This window comes from Mus musculus, chromosome 8 (genome assembly GCF_000001635.26).
Source record: "Mus musculus strain C57BL/6J chromosome 8, GRCm38.p6 C57BL/6J".
NCBI classification, from domain to species: domain Eukaryota; kingdom Metazoa; phylum Chordata; class Mammalia; order Rodentia; family Muridae; genus Mus; species Mus musculus.
Window position 1 is genome coordinate 91,450,223 of NC_000074.6, and position 19,372 is coordinate 91,469,594.

Consider the following 19,372-nt stretch of genomic DNA (forward strand, 5'->3'; position numbering starts at 1 on the left):
CTACTGTGTCAGCTTCCGGCTAGTTCCCTTATACTGAAGTCAGACACCCATTTATGGATCCATCCATGGTCTAGGCTTGCCTCTGAGGAGCCAGGGACTGGCTGAACTGTCTATTGACCCAAGCTGCAGGCCAGCCCACTTAGAAATTAGTGGTGTCTTAGAAAAGAAAAGAAAAAAAAAAACCTTGAAGAATGATATATTTAAAGTTTTGCAGAGAAAATCTGGCAATAAATAGTACTACACATGATAAGACTGTCTTTCAGAAAGAATGGTAAGGAGAATTCTTTCCTAGACAAATACAAGATATAGGCATTCAAAAAACTACAACTCAAAAATCTCTAATAAAGAAATTGTGTTACATAAATAAGTAACTTAAATTTCTTCAGTAATTTCAGAGACAAAGTATTATCTTGTATAAATTAATAATTCTCATAAAAATTCAGAGACAACGTATTAAAAACCAGTATTGCTGGCTATAATAATGGACATCCACTATGGAGGCTCTGAGAGGCACAGATTGTGAGTGGAGAAACTGAGGCCTGGTGTCCTTGTGGTGTGTTATTAACTTAACTAGACTGGACTGTGGATGCTGTAAATTACACAGGCCCCAGAGTAAGCAGGAACCATGTAGTGGATACACAAAGGGTAGGGACAGAGGAGTCAAAGCGCATCACTGTCGGCGAGTGACTGTGTCGTAGAGGCCAGAACAAGAGGAGGAAAGCAAAAGGGCCAACATAACGCAATGAAAGATGGCAGTAAGTCAATGGATTCAGTTCTGTAATCATGTCCAGTTATAGAGTTGCTGTATGGATTCCCCAGAACAAAACCCCACTCCAGCAGCTCTGCCTTAGCCACACAGCCCAAGAGACCAGTGGATGCCCTGAAACCACTGGGGTGCTAAACCTGATTTTCTTTTATACATGTGAGTTTATGATAGTTCAATTTATAAGGTAGGTATAGGAAATTAATAGTAATAGCTATAATAGAATAACTATAATTATGCTGTAATAAAAGTTCTGACTAATAGCCTGAACTTACAGAACTATAATTTACCATAATAAAGTTCTGTGTATGTGGATTTCTTCCAAGGACCTCAGGGTGTACTCCTCTTCTCGTGCCGAGGTGTGACCTGGTACCTCCGTGATGAGATGGAGCGAAGTGAAACATGGCTGTTGTGTTGCTGTGGCAGGTGCTGATGGCCTTGGATATATGTCATAAGGATTGTGCACTTCAGATGATCCTGGCTACTCAGTCATGATGATCTAGGTGGTGGGTGTTGAGTTGAGTCAGTTGCGGATAATTGAGGCAGCAGAAAGTCAAACTGGAGCTAAGGAAAGACCGCTGTCGGTGCTGCCTACCAGACATGGATCTTAGCCAGATACCCCTCTGAAAATGAATGGGTAGCAAAAGAAGTACCACGCAAAGTAGCAACCAAAGGTTAGGTCAGACAAATGAGAGTTTATGTCGCAAACTCATGAGGTGCACAGGTCATGTATAATAACAGGAAGTTGGTAAGCCTTTATCCATGGAGTAGTTGTAAATATACACTCCCTAGCCTACCTATGTACATGAAGCAGATATTAGAACTGAGGGAAGAAATATTTAGCAATATATATACAATAGTAGGAGAGCTCGGCTCTCTATTTTCAATAATAGATCATTGAGACAGAAAATCAATAAAGGAACAACAGGCGTGGACAGCCATGTCAGCCCAGCAGATCTCAGCGACGAGTCTGGAAGAGCCTGTCCAGCAGCAGGTGCACAGTGCACATGAAGCATCTCCAGATCAGATAATGTATTCTGCCATAAAACAAGAATTGACACTTTTAAGAAACCATCTTCTTTACCACAATGATGCAAATGCAGAAATACCTGTGATGAGAGGCAGACTGTAAAATGCATATATACTGGAATTTCAGAATGCCTCAAAAATTAGTTTCTTAAAAAATGAAATAAAAAGGAACTAAAAACATTTAGAGAAATGAAAATGGAAACAATGGTGCCAGAACTTTTGAGGTTCAGCTAAAGCGCCTCGCAGAGGGGGGTTCATAATAACGGGTGCTCAGGACAAGCTGGGAGACCACACATAAACAACCTGAGTTAATATCTCAAGACTCCAGGAGAAAAGGAAAAAACAAATTTCAAGCTAGTAGAAAGAAGGAAGGAGCAAAGAACAGAGGAGAAAGAAGTGAAATGGACACCAGAAGGAAGATAGGAAGCGTGTGCAAAGCTAAGATTTCAGTCATTTGAAAAGTTCAGCAAAATTAACAAGTGTTTATTTAGCTGGACTAAGAGAAAGAAAGAAAAAGAACAGGGAAATAAAATTAGAAATGAAAGCACCATTGTAACAACTTGTATCACAGCCTGAAATAGATCTTAAGAGATCGCTGCCAATAGCCCCTTCTCTCAAGCAACTTAGCAACCTAGGTAAAGAAGTGCGTTCCTAGACACAGCACATACTGAGGGAGACTCAGTGAGGGGATGGGAAAGAGAGAGAACCCCACAGGAATCACAGCCTCTTGGCGGAGAAGCACTGAGGTCTGAGGGCTTTGCCAAGCTTAACACCAAACATTTAAAGAGCCTGTGACAATCCTTCTAAAGATCTACAAAACTGAAGAAGAAAGAACACTTCCAGATGTGGATAATGAGTCCATCATGATCTTCAGTCATGATCCTAACAGCAGAGAAAGGCAGACCCAGCATCTCTGAGGAACACAGATTTAAAAATTCTTAAAGTATCAGCAAGCCATACTCAGTAACAAAAGGATCACAAACCAAGATCTACTGGTATTTATCCACAGTGGGTAGGATAGCTTAGTCCATGCATATTGAATATTCTTGTGTATTATATTAATATATTAAAAGGATAAATCATGTGATGATTGTAACAGATGCAGAAAAACATTGGACAGACTCAACATTCAGTGTCATACATGCGAAGGCCACACACACATGTCAAGACAGGGCTGCCCACTGTTAGCACTTCTTATCAGTATGGTACTTGATGTTGCAAAATAGTCTCTTCCGTGTCTGCCTTTTGGAATAAGGCAAAATAAAGAAAGAAATGTAAGGCTTTCAAAACTGAAAGGTAGTAGCAAAGCAGCCTGTGCCTGCAGATGATGCTGGATATGAGCAACTCTAAAAAGAAAATGGAAAAAAAAAAACAAAAACAAAGAACCCATTAGAACTAATAAATGCCGCAAAGATTGCAAACTATAGATGTAAAATAAAATAGTTTTAGTTATATACAAAATAGACAATCCCAGTTACAATAATGCTGAAAAATTATGAAGGGCTATGTTTAACCAAGAAGGTGAAAGCTCTGAGTACCAAGTACTGTAAAACACATTGGAAAGAAATTGAAGTCACAAATAAGTGGTTGGGTAGCTCACGTTCCTGGGTGAGAGGAACCAGTTCTGTCAGGATGTCCAGATTACCACCAAGTGAATTAGAAATTTCTGAAAGTCCTATCAAAAATTTCAGTAACTCTTTTTGTAGGACTAAAACAAAAAAAGTGACTAACATTTATATGAAACCATCAAAGACCTTGAATAGCCAGTGAAATCTTATGCAAGAAACACCTAAGATGGAGTTCTCCTGACTGTCCCAATTCACACTTTAAGCTGTAGCGAACATGACTGTGTTGTGGCATTTGTGTTAGTGATTTTTCTCATTACTGTGGCAGATTATGGCAAAGCAGCTTAAGCAGTGGTATATTATGGCTCACTGTTTAAGTCCATTACAGCTCAAAAGACACGGCTACAGTGTCTGAGGTTGTGGATCACATTGTATCTGCAGTCAGGAAGCAGGCCTGAATGCTGTTGCTACTCAGATTGCTTTCCCAGTTTCTTTACTCCAGTACCCCAGCCAGCGGGATGGTGGTGTCTAATTCTCGGGTTGGTCTTTCTCCTCAGTTAGATCTTCCAGGAAATGCCCTTATAGACCTACCCCAAGGTATATTTCCCTGGCGATTTTAAATCTAAAAACATTGACAAGTTTGACTATCAGAGCATTTGTCATTTTTTGTTGTTGTTATTTTTTTTTTTTGAGGCATTGTTTTGCATGTAATCTTGACTGACCTGGAACTCCAAATGACCAGGCTGGCTTCAAGGTTGTAGAGATCCACTTTCCTCTGTCTCCTGTATTCTGGGATTAAAGGTGGATACAAGCCATAATGTTTCATATTTAATTTTGGCAGAATGTATTTCAGTACTTGGTCAAGCATTTTGTCCTATAGACACACAGTTCTTTTCACAACTTAGGAAACAGGCGTGCCATCTTTTTGGTCATTCTTTTTTCTCTGCTTTCTCTCTCTGGTTTCAGTGAGCGTGTTCTATGTTGTGCCATGTCTCTTCCGTGTCTGCCTTTCATGTCCTACTGAGTGCCAGCGGAATCTCTTCGGCTCATTCATCTACCTCTGTAGGTTCATTGTTTTTCCCCAGCAAGCCCTCTGCCATTCATGCTAGCTGTGGTTTTCAGTGGGACAGTTCTAGCTAATAGCAAAACAAAGGCCAGCCAGCAGTCTTCACCGGGCTCATGGGATTCTATTTGCAACAGTCAGCCTGGACCTTCTAATAACCACAACATCTTCTAGAATCCAGTGTCTTCTAAGGAAGTTGACTATTTTCTAGCGTGCCTTTCTCTCAGTTTGAGCCTGTGTTCAGAGGCTCCAACAGTCAATGTGGTTCCATTTCTTTGAACTGTAGTATTTTTACCTGAATCAGTGATGTCTTATCTGTTTATCCTTATACAAAGAGGGCTACTCTTGGCTCCTTGGGGTTTGTCTGTGGGAGACTGAACTTTCTGGCCAAATGTGTTCCTACAGCCAAGATGGCAGCTTGGTAAATTGGAGCATGCTTCATGACTTCTCTGTGTCTTCCTGTGCAGGGATGCTTGCGGTATGAGCAGATGGGCATCAACTTCTTTCTTCTAAGTCCTCAATTCAGCCCGGCCTGGGTTCCTTCTCAGAGCACAGTCAGCAATAGCAACATCCCAGCATCTGAGCACAGGTGGTTGTGTGCACACAGCATCCCTTAGTGGCAACAGCCTTGACCTGAGCACCTGTAGCTTTCCCAGGCTCTGTGGCAGAGGGTGAGCCCTCCTCTTGGGATCTCATTGCATATTTATTTATTAGGCAGACTGCTCTTTCAGAGACAGCCATGCATCAACCTCTTTTGCCCTTCTTTAATCAAATTCCACCCATCTCATTTCCAGCGCAGACACTGGCTTCTGGAGTATTGACCCCCTTTTCCTAAGGCATGGAGCTGCAAGGGCTTATGGAGTTTTTATTTTCCAGTGAAGATTGTCAGGGAATGGGGCAGCCCCTGTCTTTGTCCAATCTGACATCTTGCCAGGAACTTGCCTTCCTCCTCTTATCAGCTATTCAGTTCTGAAAATGATCTCACTCAAGGGTTTCCCAACATGGAGGGGAAAAGTGGGGTCATAACTATTCAGATTGCGGGATGAGGATGGGCAGGTGAGCACAGTGCAGAGCTCAGTGCTCGGGTGCACAGGGAGATTGGATTTTACTCTTCAACCCACTGACTGCAGCGGTGCGGGAGCCAAGCTCTTGACTGCTACTTTAAGAAATTTGGGTTGAGTCACCCCTGTGACTTACTTACGAATGACAAAACCCAGGAAGTCAGGGTCTGGGCAGACTTAGGGTGACTACCTGTCTTGGTTTCCACCAAGAGTGGGAGGAAAGAGCTCCAGGATGTGGGGCTGTCCATTCTAAAACCCAGATTGATTGTCCATTAAACTTCTCTGTGTGTGGCTTTTATATATGAGGTGAGGTTTCATGCTCCTGTGGACACCCAGGGCGCTCTTTACCATGGCCACAGTGCTTTTTGTATTGCTGTTTTGTTGAATGATCTGTAAACCCTTTTTCTGGCTGTAGTCAGAGCTTTTATATATATATGTGTGTGTGTGTGTGTGTGTGTGTGTGTGTGTGTGTGTGTATACACACATATATACATACACATATATACATACACATATATACATACACACATATACACACACACATATATACATATATATATATATATATATATATATACACACACACACATACACATATATATATTCTTAGATAGCCCCAGCAAATCCACATGTCTTTCTTTCTACAGTTTATTAAGAAGAAACTTTGAAAGTGGGACTGTCTTAGTATACCCTATGAGATCTTCAATTCACAAACATTAAGCCACTTTTATAGACTTAAGAATTTTAGAAAAATTAGTTCTAAAATGAAAATTCAAGGTTCCCCCATCCAAAAATGTCACAGAGAATTAGAGGCATTTGAAAGCATTTTCCAAAGGACTGTTTGATTGGAGAGCTGCAAAAGATATAAATAAAGGTTCACCCACCAAATAATTTTTCAGTAAGGTGTTCTCCAGTTGACTCATTGGCACTCAATGTAACAGAAACACTTAACAAATAATGTCCGTTAAAAATGCCTGTGAGTCCTGATGTCAATGGTGTCTATGGGTCTTGATGTTAATGGTGTCTGTGAGTCCTGATGTTGTTGGTGTCTGTGGGTCTTGGTGTTAATGGTGTCTGTGGGTCCTGATGTTATTGGTATCTGTGGGTCCTGATGTTATTGGTATCTGTGGATCCCGATGTTAATGGTATCTGTGGGTCCTGATGTTTATACTTGCAGCAGTAAGAAGGCCTTTGAGTATATACAGAGCATCTTCGGATTTCTCTGAGACTTAAATTTCTTTCCTCTGGACTCCTCTGAGTCCTGCTTTTCATTCCTCTGCTTGATTCTGATTGCTTTAGGCAAATGGTGAGGAGAGATGCTCCAGAGAGCCTCCACCAGATGCTTCAGTGTGTCCGTAGTCCTCAGAGATGGCACCCTTGAGGAGAGAAGGGCCAGCCCTCCTTGTCGGGCTTGACTGCATGCCTGTACAACTGGATGGGCTTTGGTGCTCTGTATTGCTGTGTTTATGCCTGTCCTTACAGGTCCAGGCATACCACAGATGCATCCTTCCACTTATTGGTGTTTTCTACTGCTTTTTGTAGCATATCCTAATGTTTTGTGAAATACTCACCTTCTTTCAGTTTTTTTCCTTGAAGCCTGGAGAGTTGATTTGAATTCCATTGTTTTCCCCACCTGACTTATTCATTGCATTGAGAGGTTCTGCAGCCCTTCACTAAAGCATTCTGTAATCCAGGCACTCTTTGTCACTTCCCACTGTGGTACAGGTCACTATCAACTTCCGTATGACCTACTACAAGTTTCCCAGTGTCAGCTCTTGCTTATTTTCAGTCTTCTGGTAGTTCATTACTGTAATGAAATATTCAAAGCAGACTAACCTTATAAAGTTGAGGCTTATTTTATCTCAAACATTTGGCAATCCAAGATCAGGGCGTCATATCTGGTAACATTCTTGCTGGTGGAGTCCTGAGATCGTATCAGGTACTACATGATAAGGGACAAGAGTGCATGTGGATGTGTATGCATGCATGCATGTGTGTGTGTGTGTGTGTGTGTGTGTGTTTGTATGTGTGTGTTTGTTTATGGGTTTATGTTTGTGTACATCCTTGTGTGTGCCTTCTTTTTCTCCTTCTTCTATATTGTTACCAGAATTCAACCATGGAGCACCACCCTAATGACTTTACCTAATTCTGTTCACTTTCCCGAAGACCCTGGCCTCCAACCAATACAATATTAATTTTGTACTTTCTTAATACCTCACAGTGGACATTAAATTTTAATACTCAGAGCCAAGGGGGCACTCAGACCGTACCCAAATCATCTCTTGTTCCTGTACAGCTGCCAGAGTCCAGTTTAAAAAAAAATAATTTGGCCACATGATTTTTCTAATTACTTTCCAAATTGTTTAAACTAAAACTGCAGTAGCTGACTTTTCTCTGTGTGTGCATGTGTGTGTCATTTGTATATAACTGTGTGCTTAAGTGCATGTGGGTGTGTTAAGGCCAGAGATGATGCTGAGTGCCTTCCTCAGTCACCTCCCTCCCAGCAGTATTTGAGACAGGATTGCTCACTCCGGCTGGAGCTCACCACTTGGACTTGGCTGGCTGACCAGTGAGCTCCAAGGGTCTGCCTGTCTCCATCTTCCTAGCACCAGATATGTGCTGATTGACCTGGCTTTTACATGGTGCTGGAGAGCCTCATTCAGTTCCTTACACTCCAGTGCTTCCATGGCAAGTACTCTACCCAATGGGTCACTCCTCATAGTCACTTTCCTTCTTGCTATGACTACATTCCAGACAAGAAGCAGCTTAAGGGGGCAAGGGTTTACTTTAGCTCACTGTCTGAGAGTATGGCCTCTGCTAGATCTGCTGCCTTGCTTTGTTCTCTCTACCCAGGACAGTGCTTGATGCTGGCAGTTGCTCATCCTGTTTTTAAATTAAGTACCACAAATAGTCGTTTTTCAGTCATAGTTACTGAAACACTATGGAAGAATGCCTACATGTTGGTAATATCAACATGATGAACCAGGCAGTCTTACAGAATTTTCCAGAGCTGGCTCATTGGATAAGAATACTTGCTCTTTAGACATGAAGATGTGATGTTCACACAGCCTGCACCTTCATTATTGGAGAATTGTGTTAGGGTTCTCTAGAGGAACAGAACTGATAGAATGAAAATATTCTGTTAATATCTACACACACCAACAGAAGGTCAAAGACTCTAGAAGCCATTCATTCCATAAGGCTGGGTGTTCCCAGCTGCTCTTCAGTATAAGCCAGAATCTTGAAGATGGAGGCTTTATTGCCCATGAAGGGATGGACTTGTCAGTGAGAGTGAGAGAAGCAGGCAAATAAAAGCTTTCTTTTCCATGATATTTATATGAGCCCCCAGGAGTAGGCATAGTCCAGATTAAAGTTGGATCTTCACACCTCAAAAGACTCAGATTAGAAGTGGGTCTTCTCACTTGGAATGGTTTAATTAAGGAAAAAAAATCCCTCACAGGTGCACCCAGCCTCTTGGGTTTTAGTTAATTTCAGATGTAGTCCAGTTGACAACCAAGAATAGCCATCATGGAATAGAGACAACTATCCTGAGAGCTTGCTGGCCAGCCAGTCTAGCCCAAAAGTTTGGCTTCAGTGCGAGACCTCTCTCAAGGCATCAGGGTGGAGGGTGATGAAGGAAGCCAGCAGCATCCTGCTCTTGCCTCTACATTCACGTACACTCGAATGAGTGCACCATCCATTTCCCACCTTGTTCAGCACTTCTCAGTGTGTGTGTGTGTGTGTGTGTGTGTGTGTGCGCGCGCGCGCGCGCGCGCGTGTGCACACTCGCGCGTGTGCACACACATGGATTATTTTCTCATCGTTGTTACCAGGTATGAGAGGGAAGGGTTTATTGTCATTGGAGGTTGCAGCCCACTTTGGGGGTTATTCTAAGGTTCATGGTGGTAGACGTTTTGGCTAAGCTTCCTCTCATCCTGATGGATCAGGAAGCAGAGAGAAATGAATGCTGCTGTCCAGCCAGTTCACTTTCTCCTTTCTCTTGTTTCATTCCGTTCAGATTCCTATGTGTGGGATACCGCCCCCTACGTTCAGCATCCATCTTTGCCCTTCATTTAGCTAGTCTTCTCTGAACTGTCTTCTCAGACACAGCCAGAAGTGTGCTCATTCTCCTAGGTGATTCTTAATTCAATCCAGCTGACAGTGAGGTTTCATCTATACCTGTCTGTTATCCCTTTTTAGTGATTTCATTGTTTTAGAACCATTTTAGGTTTTTAACAAAACTGCAGAAAGATTTCTGCAGACTCCTGCCCCATGTATGCACATCCCCGCTCCTTTGCAACACCCCACACTGCAATGGTTCATTCACTACGATCAGTCAAGTGGATTGACAGGTCACCTTAGCTTTTTGATCAGATGCATTGCATCAACGGTTTTCAGAGGTAGAAGGCGTCTTCCATCCCGCTTGGCCACAATGAATAATTCTTTTAGGATGCTGGTGAATTCAATTTGCTGATCGTCTTTGGAGAAGTTTTAACCCTGTGCACTATGGTTTTCTGGGTTTGGCATCAGGGACAGGCTGACGTCATGGAATGAGTGAGTGTATGCTTTCACCTCCTTACAGAGGCTGCCTAAACTTTGTCCCACCAGTGTCTGACGAGATACAGTGTGAATATTGTTTAGATAAGTTGATTTTGGTTTTGGAAGATTATTAATTGTCTATTCAGTTAATAGAGATGGGATTATTTATGTTGCATATTTAGATTGTCTATTTGTCTGTGAAATTTAGCATATCATGCTTTTCAAGAAAGTGATCCAGTTAACCTTTATTATCAAATTTAGAGAATAGAAATAGTTATGGCATTCATTTATTATCTTTTAAAGCCTGGCATCTGTTGTGATGTCAGGTCATTAATTTCTGATATTAGTAATTTGCATTTTCTTACTGATAGAGTCTTACTGATGTTTTGCCTAAACCAGCTCTTGCCTTCATAGATTCTATTGGCTTAAATTTTAAGCATAATTAATTTTTCTTTGTAGATATCCATTGTCAGTTGTGTTTTTACATAAGAACATTTTCATGTAAGAATATATTATACATGAGAACTGAGAGTATATTGCACTTTGAACATATTCCCCTGTTTTCTATTTTTATTTCAGTGATTTCTCTTAATTTTACTTGTTTTCTTGTGTTCATGCTGGATCAGCTAACTCCTTTTTCCAGTTTTCGGAAATGAAAGCTAAGGTTATTGATCTCAGCGTTTTCTTCTTAAATATTTGCTTTGCTGCTAGGACCTTTTCTGCAAGAAGCGTACACGGCATTCAGCTTGCTAAGGTGAGTTGCTTTGGCGTGGATAGGAAGTGCTTCCCCCAAAGCCTGCCGTTGAAAGCTTGGTCCCACAGAATGCTGCTAGTCATCATCAGCTCTCCGGGATGAACGCAGCCATGCTGGGTTCCTATCTGAGTACACAGCTGGGAGGTTGCCTGGAGAATGTAGGGCAGAAGGTGGGGACAGAGGGTGGGGTTATCTTGCCCTGGCCCCTTTCTGTTTCACAGCCATGATGATGCAGTGAGCAGCTTCCTCCACTACCCTTTACTAGCATATATATGCCTTGCCTATGCCTAAAAATGATGGTGCCAGCCAGCCATGGTCTCATCATTTACCTTGGTACCTTCTCTCAGTTGACCTCTGACCTTCTTCCTCTTAGTTGACCCTCTGAGATGTTTTGTCACAATGACAGAAAACGTCTGTACAGTTTTTTTTACAGTTTTATTTTTATTTAGTTCATAATCTTTTATAATTTTTCATGACTTTTTTCTCCTGTGTCTTGTGTAGAAGTATATTTTTCATTCTCAGAGTGTTCTAAAATTTTTCTAGCTTTCTACTAATGATTTTATTGTTGCTGCTATTGATTTCATTGTGGTCTGAGGGTAGATATGACATGATTTTGGCTGTTTTAAATGCCCTAATGTGCATAAGATGGTCCAGACTGTGGTCTCCCTTGGAGTCTGTTTCATGGGACTGTAGTTGGAGGGCATATGGTGTGGTTGAGCAAGCAGTCTTGGGGTCAGTTGTACTATTGAGATCAGTGATTCCCCTGATAATTCTCTGTCTGCTGTGTGTTTCCTTTTTTGACAAAGGAACGTGTCCGTCTATAACCTCATAGTTCTATCAGGTTTTTCTTGCATAGCTTGAAGTTCTACAGTCAGGTGGATTTACTTTAAGGACTGTTAGATTTTTCTCAGGGAACCAAAGGGTTTATGATCATAAAGTCCTTCTGTTTTTGTCCTGAAGTCTGCTCTGTGATATGAGTATAGCCACACTGGCTTTCTTTTTTCTTTTTTTGATGGTACACACGATTCAGCATGTTTCTTATGAGTTATTTCTCCACATTCTATTTCTGCTTGCTCTTCTAGCCCCCTGTAACCACAGCCATGATCATCCCTACATTTGATGAAACCATATGCAGCGCAAACAGACATAATAAGATGTCTGTAAGGGTCTATCCCTCTGCCAATCCAGAGGACAGGCTACCCTGTACTCTGCTTTCAGCTGGGTTTCTCTTGAGTAATATGGCATGGCATACTTTGCTCCATTCTTTTACTTCAGTGTGGTTTTTTACTTAGACTGTGTTTCTTATTGACAATATTTAGTTGGGCATTACTTTTTCAACAGTAACGTTTTCAACATTTTCAGTGACATTTAGAAACAATCTTCAAGTTTCATATCCAAGAGACTAACCTGAAACCTTATGGATAGCAGCATACATACATAGCGAGCTCAAAGGCCATTTCTTACCCTTTCTCCCGCTCAACAACTTGATAATTATGAATTTGGAACTGTTGAGTTTGTAGCTTCCCCAGTGATGCCGCTAGAGTGAAGGAAGTTCACATTAATTGTCCAAATCCTCGAGTCAAGAAGGAGCTGAAACTGGAGCTGGTAGGTCTGGTGGTTTTCTTGTCCAACTTTTCTAGCTGGAGTAGAACCACATTTGTGTCTTCCCCAGTGTGCTCTTGGGCAGGTGACCCTCCCTCACTGAGCCTCCATAACTTTCCCTCACAGCAGGGAATACTGTCTGGGGCATCCTTTGCACGCTGCAGGCGGAGTTAGATGACTGATTCCTGAGGGAACTGCAGGAGTCACTGCCATGATTGTGCCACTTCCTGTTCGCTCCTGTCCTTTGTTCCTGTTCGCTCCTCCCACCATTTGTGGGTTTGAAGATTCTGTTTGATTCATTTTTTTCTTTCTTACGAATCATTGATAGTTGTTCTCTTTCTGGCCTGGACTTTGTAAGCTATATTTGTAGCTACTCCAGCTCTGTCCTTAAACAGAACTCTACAACTTAGCAGTTGTTCAGGTATGCTGACAGAACAAAGTATCTCTGGTTCCTGTCCTCATCATTTACGTCCTGTCTGTCTTTTATTGCACTCTGCATAAACTGTTGTCTCCAAGACCAAGTGTAAAATTCTGTAGCTTTTATTGTCGCCTTGCTTCTGGAGACTGAGTTCCAGACCCACAGTTTCTCTTCTGACAACTTTAACAGTGTTGAGATGTGAGGCTACACAGTAATTTTGGTTTTCATTTGTCTGGGAAGGCTTGATTTCTCCTTGCATTTGAAGGATGCTATCGTGTGGCAGAGTGCTAGGCTGCTGTTCTTCCATTACCAATACGACTTCCTAAACTTCCCATATTCCTTTCTTGAACAGTTTCCAAGGAGAGGTCAGATTTTGGATTTTGCCTCTGTTCCCAAATAGATGAGTTGTTTTCCTTTCTAGCTCCATTCAAAATGTTTTGTCTTTGGGTTCCAGAAATTGAATGTGATATGCCAGGGCAGAGGTATATATAGCCCAGTGGTGGAGTACATGCCCTGGGCTCAGTCTCAGAGTCCTCAAGACTAAGCAAATAAAACCAGTGATGGGGACATAGTGAGTATGGGACACTGTTTTGTTGTCGGCACTCACCTGTGCTTGGTGTTTTCTGAGCTTCCTCGGGTTGGTGAGTGATAGAGATTTACGGATTGCTATTTACCATTGCTCCTGCTTTTCCTCTGTTCCTGTCAGTATTTTCCTTCCAGTTATACATATATGATACCATTTATAGACGTATCTTAGTTCTTCCATAGTCTACTTTTTCTAGCCATTTTTTTCTCTTTGGGATTTTCAGTTCAGGAAGTTTCTATTAACATATTTTGAGCTTTGAGATCTTCCCTCTGTCATGTCCTGTTTGCTAATGAGCCCATCAGAAGCACTCAGCGTTTCTGGTGGGGTTTTGATCTTGAACATCTCTCTTTGATGATTAGAGTCCCCACCCTTTGCTCAAGTTCCCCATCTGCTCTTGTATGTTGTCTACTTTTCCCTTTAGATCTTTAGTATATTAATCACAGTTTTTAAAAAATTAATGGTCTGGTAATTCTAACATTCTTGTCATAGCTGACTGGTTCTGATGTTTGCTCATTCTTTCATGCTCTGCTTTTTGACTCTTAGATTGCCTTCTCATATTTTCCATGATGTGTAAGAGGATATCCCAGGTGAGTGGAACTGCATTAAATCGGCTTTCAGTGAGGTGGCAAGATTGTAATTCCATCTTGGTTTTTGGTGATTTCGTTTCTGAACTGTGAATTTCTCAAGTTATTCTCAGAATTTTCCCTCCTTAGTTGGGACCGAATTCATTGTAGAATCTGGATTAGTACATTTCCTCTTTCTACAAGAGGGTGCTGAAGTTGTCGTTTGTTTAGATTCTCACACATAGAAGATCTGAGGTGCCAGGGTTGGGCACCTTGATAGCATGTGAAGTTGCTGAGCTGCAGTCTGTGCCTGCAGCTCCATCTTCATTAGAACATCAGAGAAGTAGTCCTGCCACCTTTGCATGGTCACAAATGCTTTGCCTTTTTATTCTGAGAGTTTGTGACTTGGCCTCAGACATTTAGGTGAGTGACCAGTTTTGATTGGCCAGCCTAGATGAGTCTGCTCTTAAAAGATTGCTCATTGGGAAATGTACATATCCAATTGACACCACTGCAGTAAGAAAGAAAGGCAGAAACTAGCAAGTGTTGGTAAGCGTGTGGAGAAACTAGAGAGCATATGTGCTGATGGTAGAAACGTTAACTGGTGTGACCCTATGGAAATCTGTATTGCATTTTCTCAAGTGTTAAATAGAATCCCTGTACAAGCCAGGAATCCCACATCTGAATATATACCAAGTGCATTGAAATCAGGTGCACAAAGATCTGTGCACCAATGGCCATGCCACTGTCATTCACAATAGCAGAAGATAGAAGTGAGCCAAGTGCCCATCAACTAATAAATAGTTGAACAGAATATAGTGTGCATGCATGTCTGTGTGTTATAACATAGTTTATATAGTATATAATATATCACCTATTTCTGCAAATTATATATTATATAGTATATAATTTTGAGAATAACTTGAGAAATTCACAATTCAGAAACACAAAATGTATATATATGTAATATAATTTATGTATTTTTATATATTATATTATTATATATTATATGAGACATATTATGTATATTATATATACTAGAGTATTATTTAGCCTTAAGAAGGAAAGAAGCTCTGACCTTTTGCAAGAGAAGTGATTTGTGAGGACATTGTCTGCCTTAAGCCAGTGGAAGCAGATTATATTTTCAGGTCTTGGTATTGTTGATTTACTTATGATTTCCTCTTATCTGACCAATACAAGTGATCTAAAATCCCTCCCTATTTGATTGATTCAGATTTTGTTTATTCTTTCAAGCTATATTTTTAATTTTTTTCAGATTTTTTTCATAATGATCACATGATGTTTCTGGTAAATGGAGCTGTATTAAACAGTTGTTTAGTGAAGTAGCAAGGTACACAGAGTGTTTGTGTCTTATGACCAGCCTTGGTCTTTTAGCAATTTTGTGCTCTCCAACTATGAATTTCACAGAGAATTCTCAGTGTTTTTCTCCATTCTTAGTTTGAACAGTGTCTTAGTTCTGGTTTCATTGCTGTGAAGAGGCACCATGACCAAGGTAACTTTTATAAAGGACAACATTTAATTGGGCCTGGCTAACAGTTTCCGTGGCTCAGTCCATTATCGATCATAGTAAGAAGTGTGGCAAACATGGTGCTCTAGAAGGAGCTGAGTATTCTATGTCTTGATCTGAAGGCAGCCAAGAGAGGATTAATCTCTCTCACACTGGGCAGAGCTTGAACATATATATTACCTCAAAGCCACACCTCCACAGTGACGCACCTCTTCTAGCAAGGTCACACCTACTCCAACAAGGCCACACCCCCCCCAATAGTGCCATTCCCTGGGCCAAGCATATTCAAACCACCACAGGTAGTGTGTAGTATAAGAACTCAGTTCATGTATTTCCTAGAAAGGAGCTGGGTCAGTGTTTTCTGTGTTGCCCTTTCGTTTAGACCCACGTTTCCCCTGAGGTCCAGGCTTTTGATTGACAATTTTCTTTGGTTTATATATCCACATTCCCCAGGTGTCTCCCGCATGCTCCGACCACCAGGGAAGAGCCGTCTGCATTCACACTGCTCCTTCCTCTGTTCAGTGCGTTCCTTTCCCACCATCAGGCATCTGGTCACAGTGACCATTGATTCTGTTTGACTTTGCTTCCAGTTTTTGTGTTGCTTGACTCTGAGCCTGTTGTTTTCATAAGTGTGAAAATGCTTTGGGCACATTGGCCTTTTCAGGTTGTTTGCTCTTACCATGATGCAGGCTGCATGTGTGCCAAGCTACTAACATCCATCCATACATCACTGGCGCACTCATGCTTTTGGAGTCTTTAGAAATGTGTCCTTTAGTTTGGAGAGTTCCTTTCTTCACTCATTTTTGAAGTTCACTCATTTTTTCCCTGTAGTGTCTAAATTTCCATTCATCTCATTTAGTGACCCTTTTAGTTGGATACTGACTATCCAACTTTCAAAAGCTTCTGAATATGTGTATGAGATTAAACTTTATGTGTGTGAAAAGAAAGATCTGCACATGTCTTATGTAGGTGTAGAGTTTTCTCTTATTATCTTTTCAATGAATGCTAGAGTATATGGTATATGATGCATAGCTGTTTTTGTTACATTCTTTTAAATACTGTTAGAATATGCCTTAATGGATAATTCACTTTCTTATATGAATTGGGTTCTTTAGAGGCTTAGTTTAGGCTTTTCTGGGTGTATCTAACAGTACAGCTTTGGCTCTGTTGCTGATGTGACCCTTTTCCTATGGAGAAGTACCTTGTCCTAGGAGCAGTCCCCCTCCGGAGCCTCCTCCTTCCTGGTGATGAGTGAGGTCTGGGGTTAGCCCAGGCTGCTCCTTTCTGATGCTTCTTTTTCATCCCTTGGGCATTTTTATTCACACATGCATAGGTCAGTGCTTAGCCAATGACTGCAGTGAGTCCCCACCCCCACTCCCATCCCCGCCCTCATCCCCCCCACCCCACCCCCACCTCTGGCCTGCACAATCTCGTACATGTCGGAGCCTTGCTGCCCTCTTGGCTTGCCCGTTCTCATCTGCCTTTTCCATTCACTTTACTTCCCTACTCTGTATCTGAACGCCCTCCCACCTAAGCTAGAGCAGGTGCCGACCTACCTGTGTTGGTTCTCTTCTCCCAGGGATCAGTTTCCCAGTGTCAGAAAACTTTGATGCCTATTTTTGCTTAGTTACTTTTTCTTGTTAGAAGCATTTAGTTGTTACAAGTGGGTAGGTCTTGTACTGTCATTTCTTGTTCTCAGGGAGCCAAAGCTTTCAGCCCTCTTAGATTACTTTCACAGTGTCTGGGCTGAAGCCTTCCACTTGTCATTTTGTTTCCTTTCTATGTCTAGAGGAGCTCTGAGTGTTTTCCCACCTCTATGGGACCTGGTGGAGGTAGCCGTGTAGTTGAAGTCATTGTCTTCAGACCTTGTAGAGGCCTGTATTGCCTGCAGTGGAGATCATGTCTTTGAGGCACCCACTGTTCAGTTCTTGTCTATGTAATAAATGAGGTAATAATGCCTTAAGTGAGTGTGATAGACACTGTCCAGCTGTAGCCTTCATTTTAAAACACACAGAAACTGGCTTCTGATTTGTCTTCCGCTAATGGATTACCACCATCGTTTCCTTTCTGAAGTCAGGATTCATAGGCTTGACTTCTGCTCCAAGAGCCCAACATGCTGGATTGGTTAATTTCAGGGCAAAATTGAATCTTCAGTTAGGTAGAAAAAAGGTGAACTTGGAATGAAAGACATTTAATTCTAAATAATTGAAAAGGATTCTGGTTTCTGCTAAAGATAAAGTTATAACTATGAAAGAGGACAGCTTAATCCACAGACAGAAAACGTGGTAGTTGATGCACACCATAAAACCATGTGTCAGTAGTGGTCCATATGCTATGCTTCCAGAAGCTAGCCTGGAATGTTATTGATGGCATCCTGGTGTGGGTGATTTATTTAAGATAAATATGTATCTGTACACATACACTAGACCCCTGGACTGAAGGGCTCATTTTTTCCATCCACAGGCAGTAGTATTTGTGTGGCCATCCTAATGTTAACTCCTTGGTGACTGTTGTTCCTTGGATGACGGGACATAGTTACTGTTCACCTTTTGTTCCAGTTAAACAGTGGATAGCATGTACTGACTAATAAACGGTAATTTATTTTTTGCATTTTTTTCTGCAGATGACCTCAATGCCACCCACCAGCACTGTGTTTTGGCTGGCTCACAGCCTCGGTTTAGTTCCACTCACCGTGTGGCAGAGGTAAGCAGAAATAAAAATGTGATGATTCATGCTTAACTGAATGTGGCAGAGGTCGTTGGGTGGACAGTTTATTGTAGGGCTCCGAAGAGTACTTGATTGGAAACTAACTTGTATCTAATTCGACTTTACACCTTATATACTTATATTTTTGGCTCTGGGTTGTAGTAGCTGCAGGTTTAAAGTTTACTCACAGTATAGAAAAAACTTACTTTGCCCTTTGTAACTGGGTTTTTGTTTGTTTGTTTGCTTTAAACACATGACTTTTTTTTTTTTTTTTTCCCCAGACAGGGTTTCTCTGTGTAGCCCTGGCGTCCTAGACTCACTTTGTAGACCAGGCTGGCCTGGAACTCAGAAATCCTCCTGCCTCTGCCTCCTGAGTGCTGGGATTAAAGGCGGGTGCCACCACGCCTGGCTTATGACATTTCTTTATTATTTTGTGTGTTTGTGTGTATTCTCCCGTTGTGTGTCTGTGTGTCTCAGCACGTGTGTGGAGGTCAGAGGCATCTTGGCAGAGTTATTTCCTTCCTTCCTTCCACCACATAGCTCCCACAGATAAAACTCGGGTCCTCAGGTTTGGCAGTACCTTACCAGCCAATGGCTTTATCTCATGGAAATGATAAATGCCATCAGCATATACTGCCGATTTAAAGCATCCACGTGTAACCATGTCTACCATGGCTGAGAGGGAAAGAAATGGGGTGAGTTTATATGCCTAAGTGTATGTTATGTGAGTTCAAACAGCTGAGATCAACATTTCCCTTAAATTTTGGTTGAACAGCTGGATATATCATGTAAATCCATGGGAAGCTTACAGCGATGGAGGTCAGAGAACTTCTAAGCTCCAGCCATGCTCCCAGCCCAGTTTTGCAGGGCAATGGCTGATCTGAGGTCAGAATGGAAATAAGACAAGACGTCATGGTGACGGGAAGTTGGACTTGGAATGTATCCTACTCCGTAGCTTTGAGTCCTTTCTCCATGCTGACCAATTTCATCCTATCCTTAAGTTATTTTTAACTATAGCCTTACATTTAGCTTTCTCAGATTAATCATAGCTGTCCTTGTGTTTTTTTGCATTTTTAGGCCATATTTTGGATATTGACTCACTTTAAATAAAGAGAGCAGGGACTATGTGTAGTGGTTCTTTTGGAAGAAGACATTTCGTGAGTCAGGCTGGCAATGTAGCTGAATTGGTAGAGCC

At 41.6% G+C, this 19,372-nt stretch overlaps 1 protein-coding gene and 1 long non-coding RNA gene across 2 annotated transcripts in view; one reads left to right on the forward strand and one right to left on the reverse strand.

The window, feature by feature from the left end:
- Window positions 1-19,372, forward strand: part of Fto (fat mass and obesity associated) — a 355,067-nt gene that overhangs the window by 136,856 nt on the left and 198,839 nt on the right. Inside the window, exon 5 of the mRNA NM_011936.2 lies at window positions 18,095-18,174. Coding sequence (NP_036066.2) covers window positions 18,095-18,174 — 80 coding nt within the window. The remainder of the gene's footprint in view (window positions 1-18,094; window positions 18,175-19,372) is intronic.
- 4831440D22Rik lies at window positions 390-17,541 on the reverse strand. The gene is made up of 2 exons (XR_879086.3): window positions 17,028-17,541; window positions 390-1,800 (listed from the first exon to the last, which is right to left on the reverse strand). It is a non-coding gene; the product is annotated as an RIKEN cDNA 4831440D22 gene (long non-coding RNA).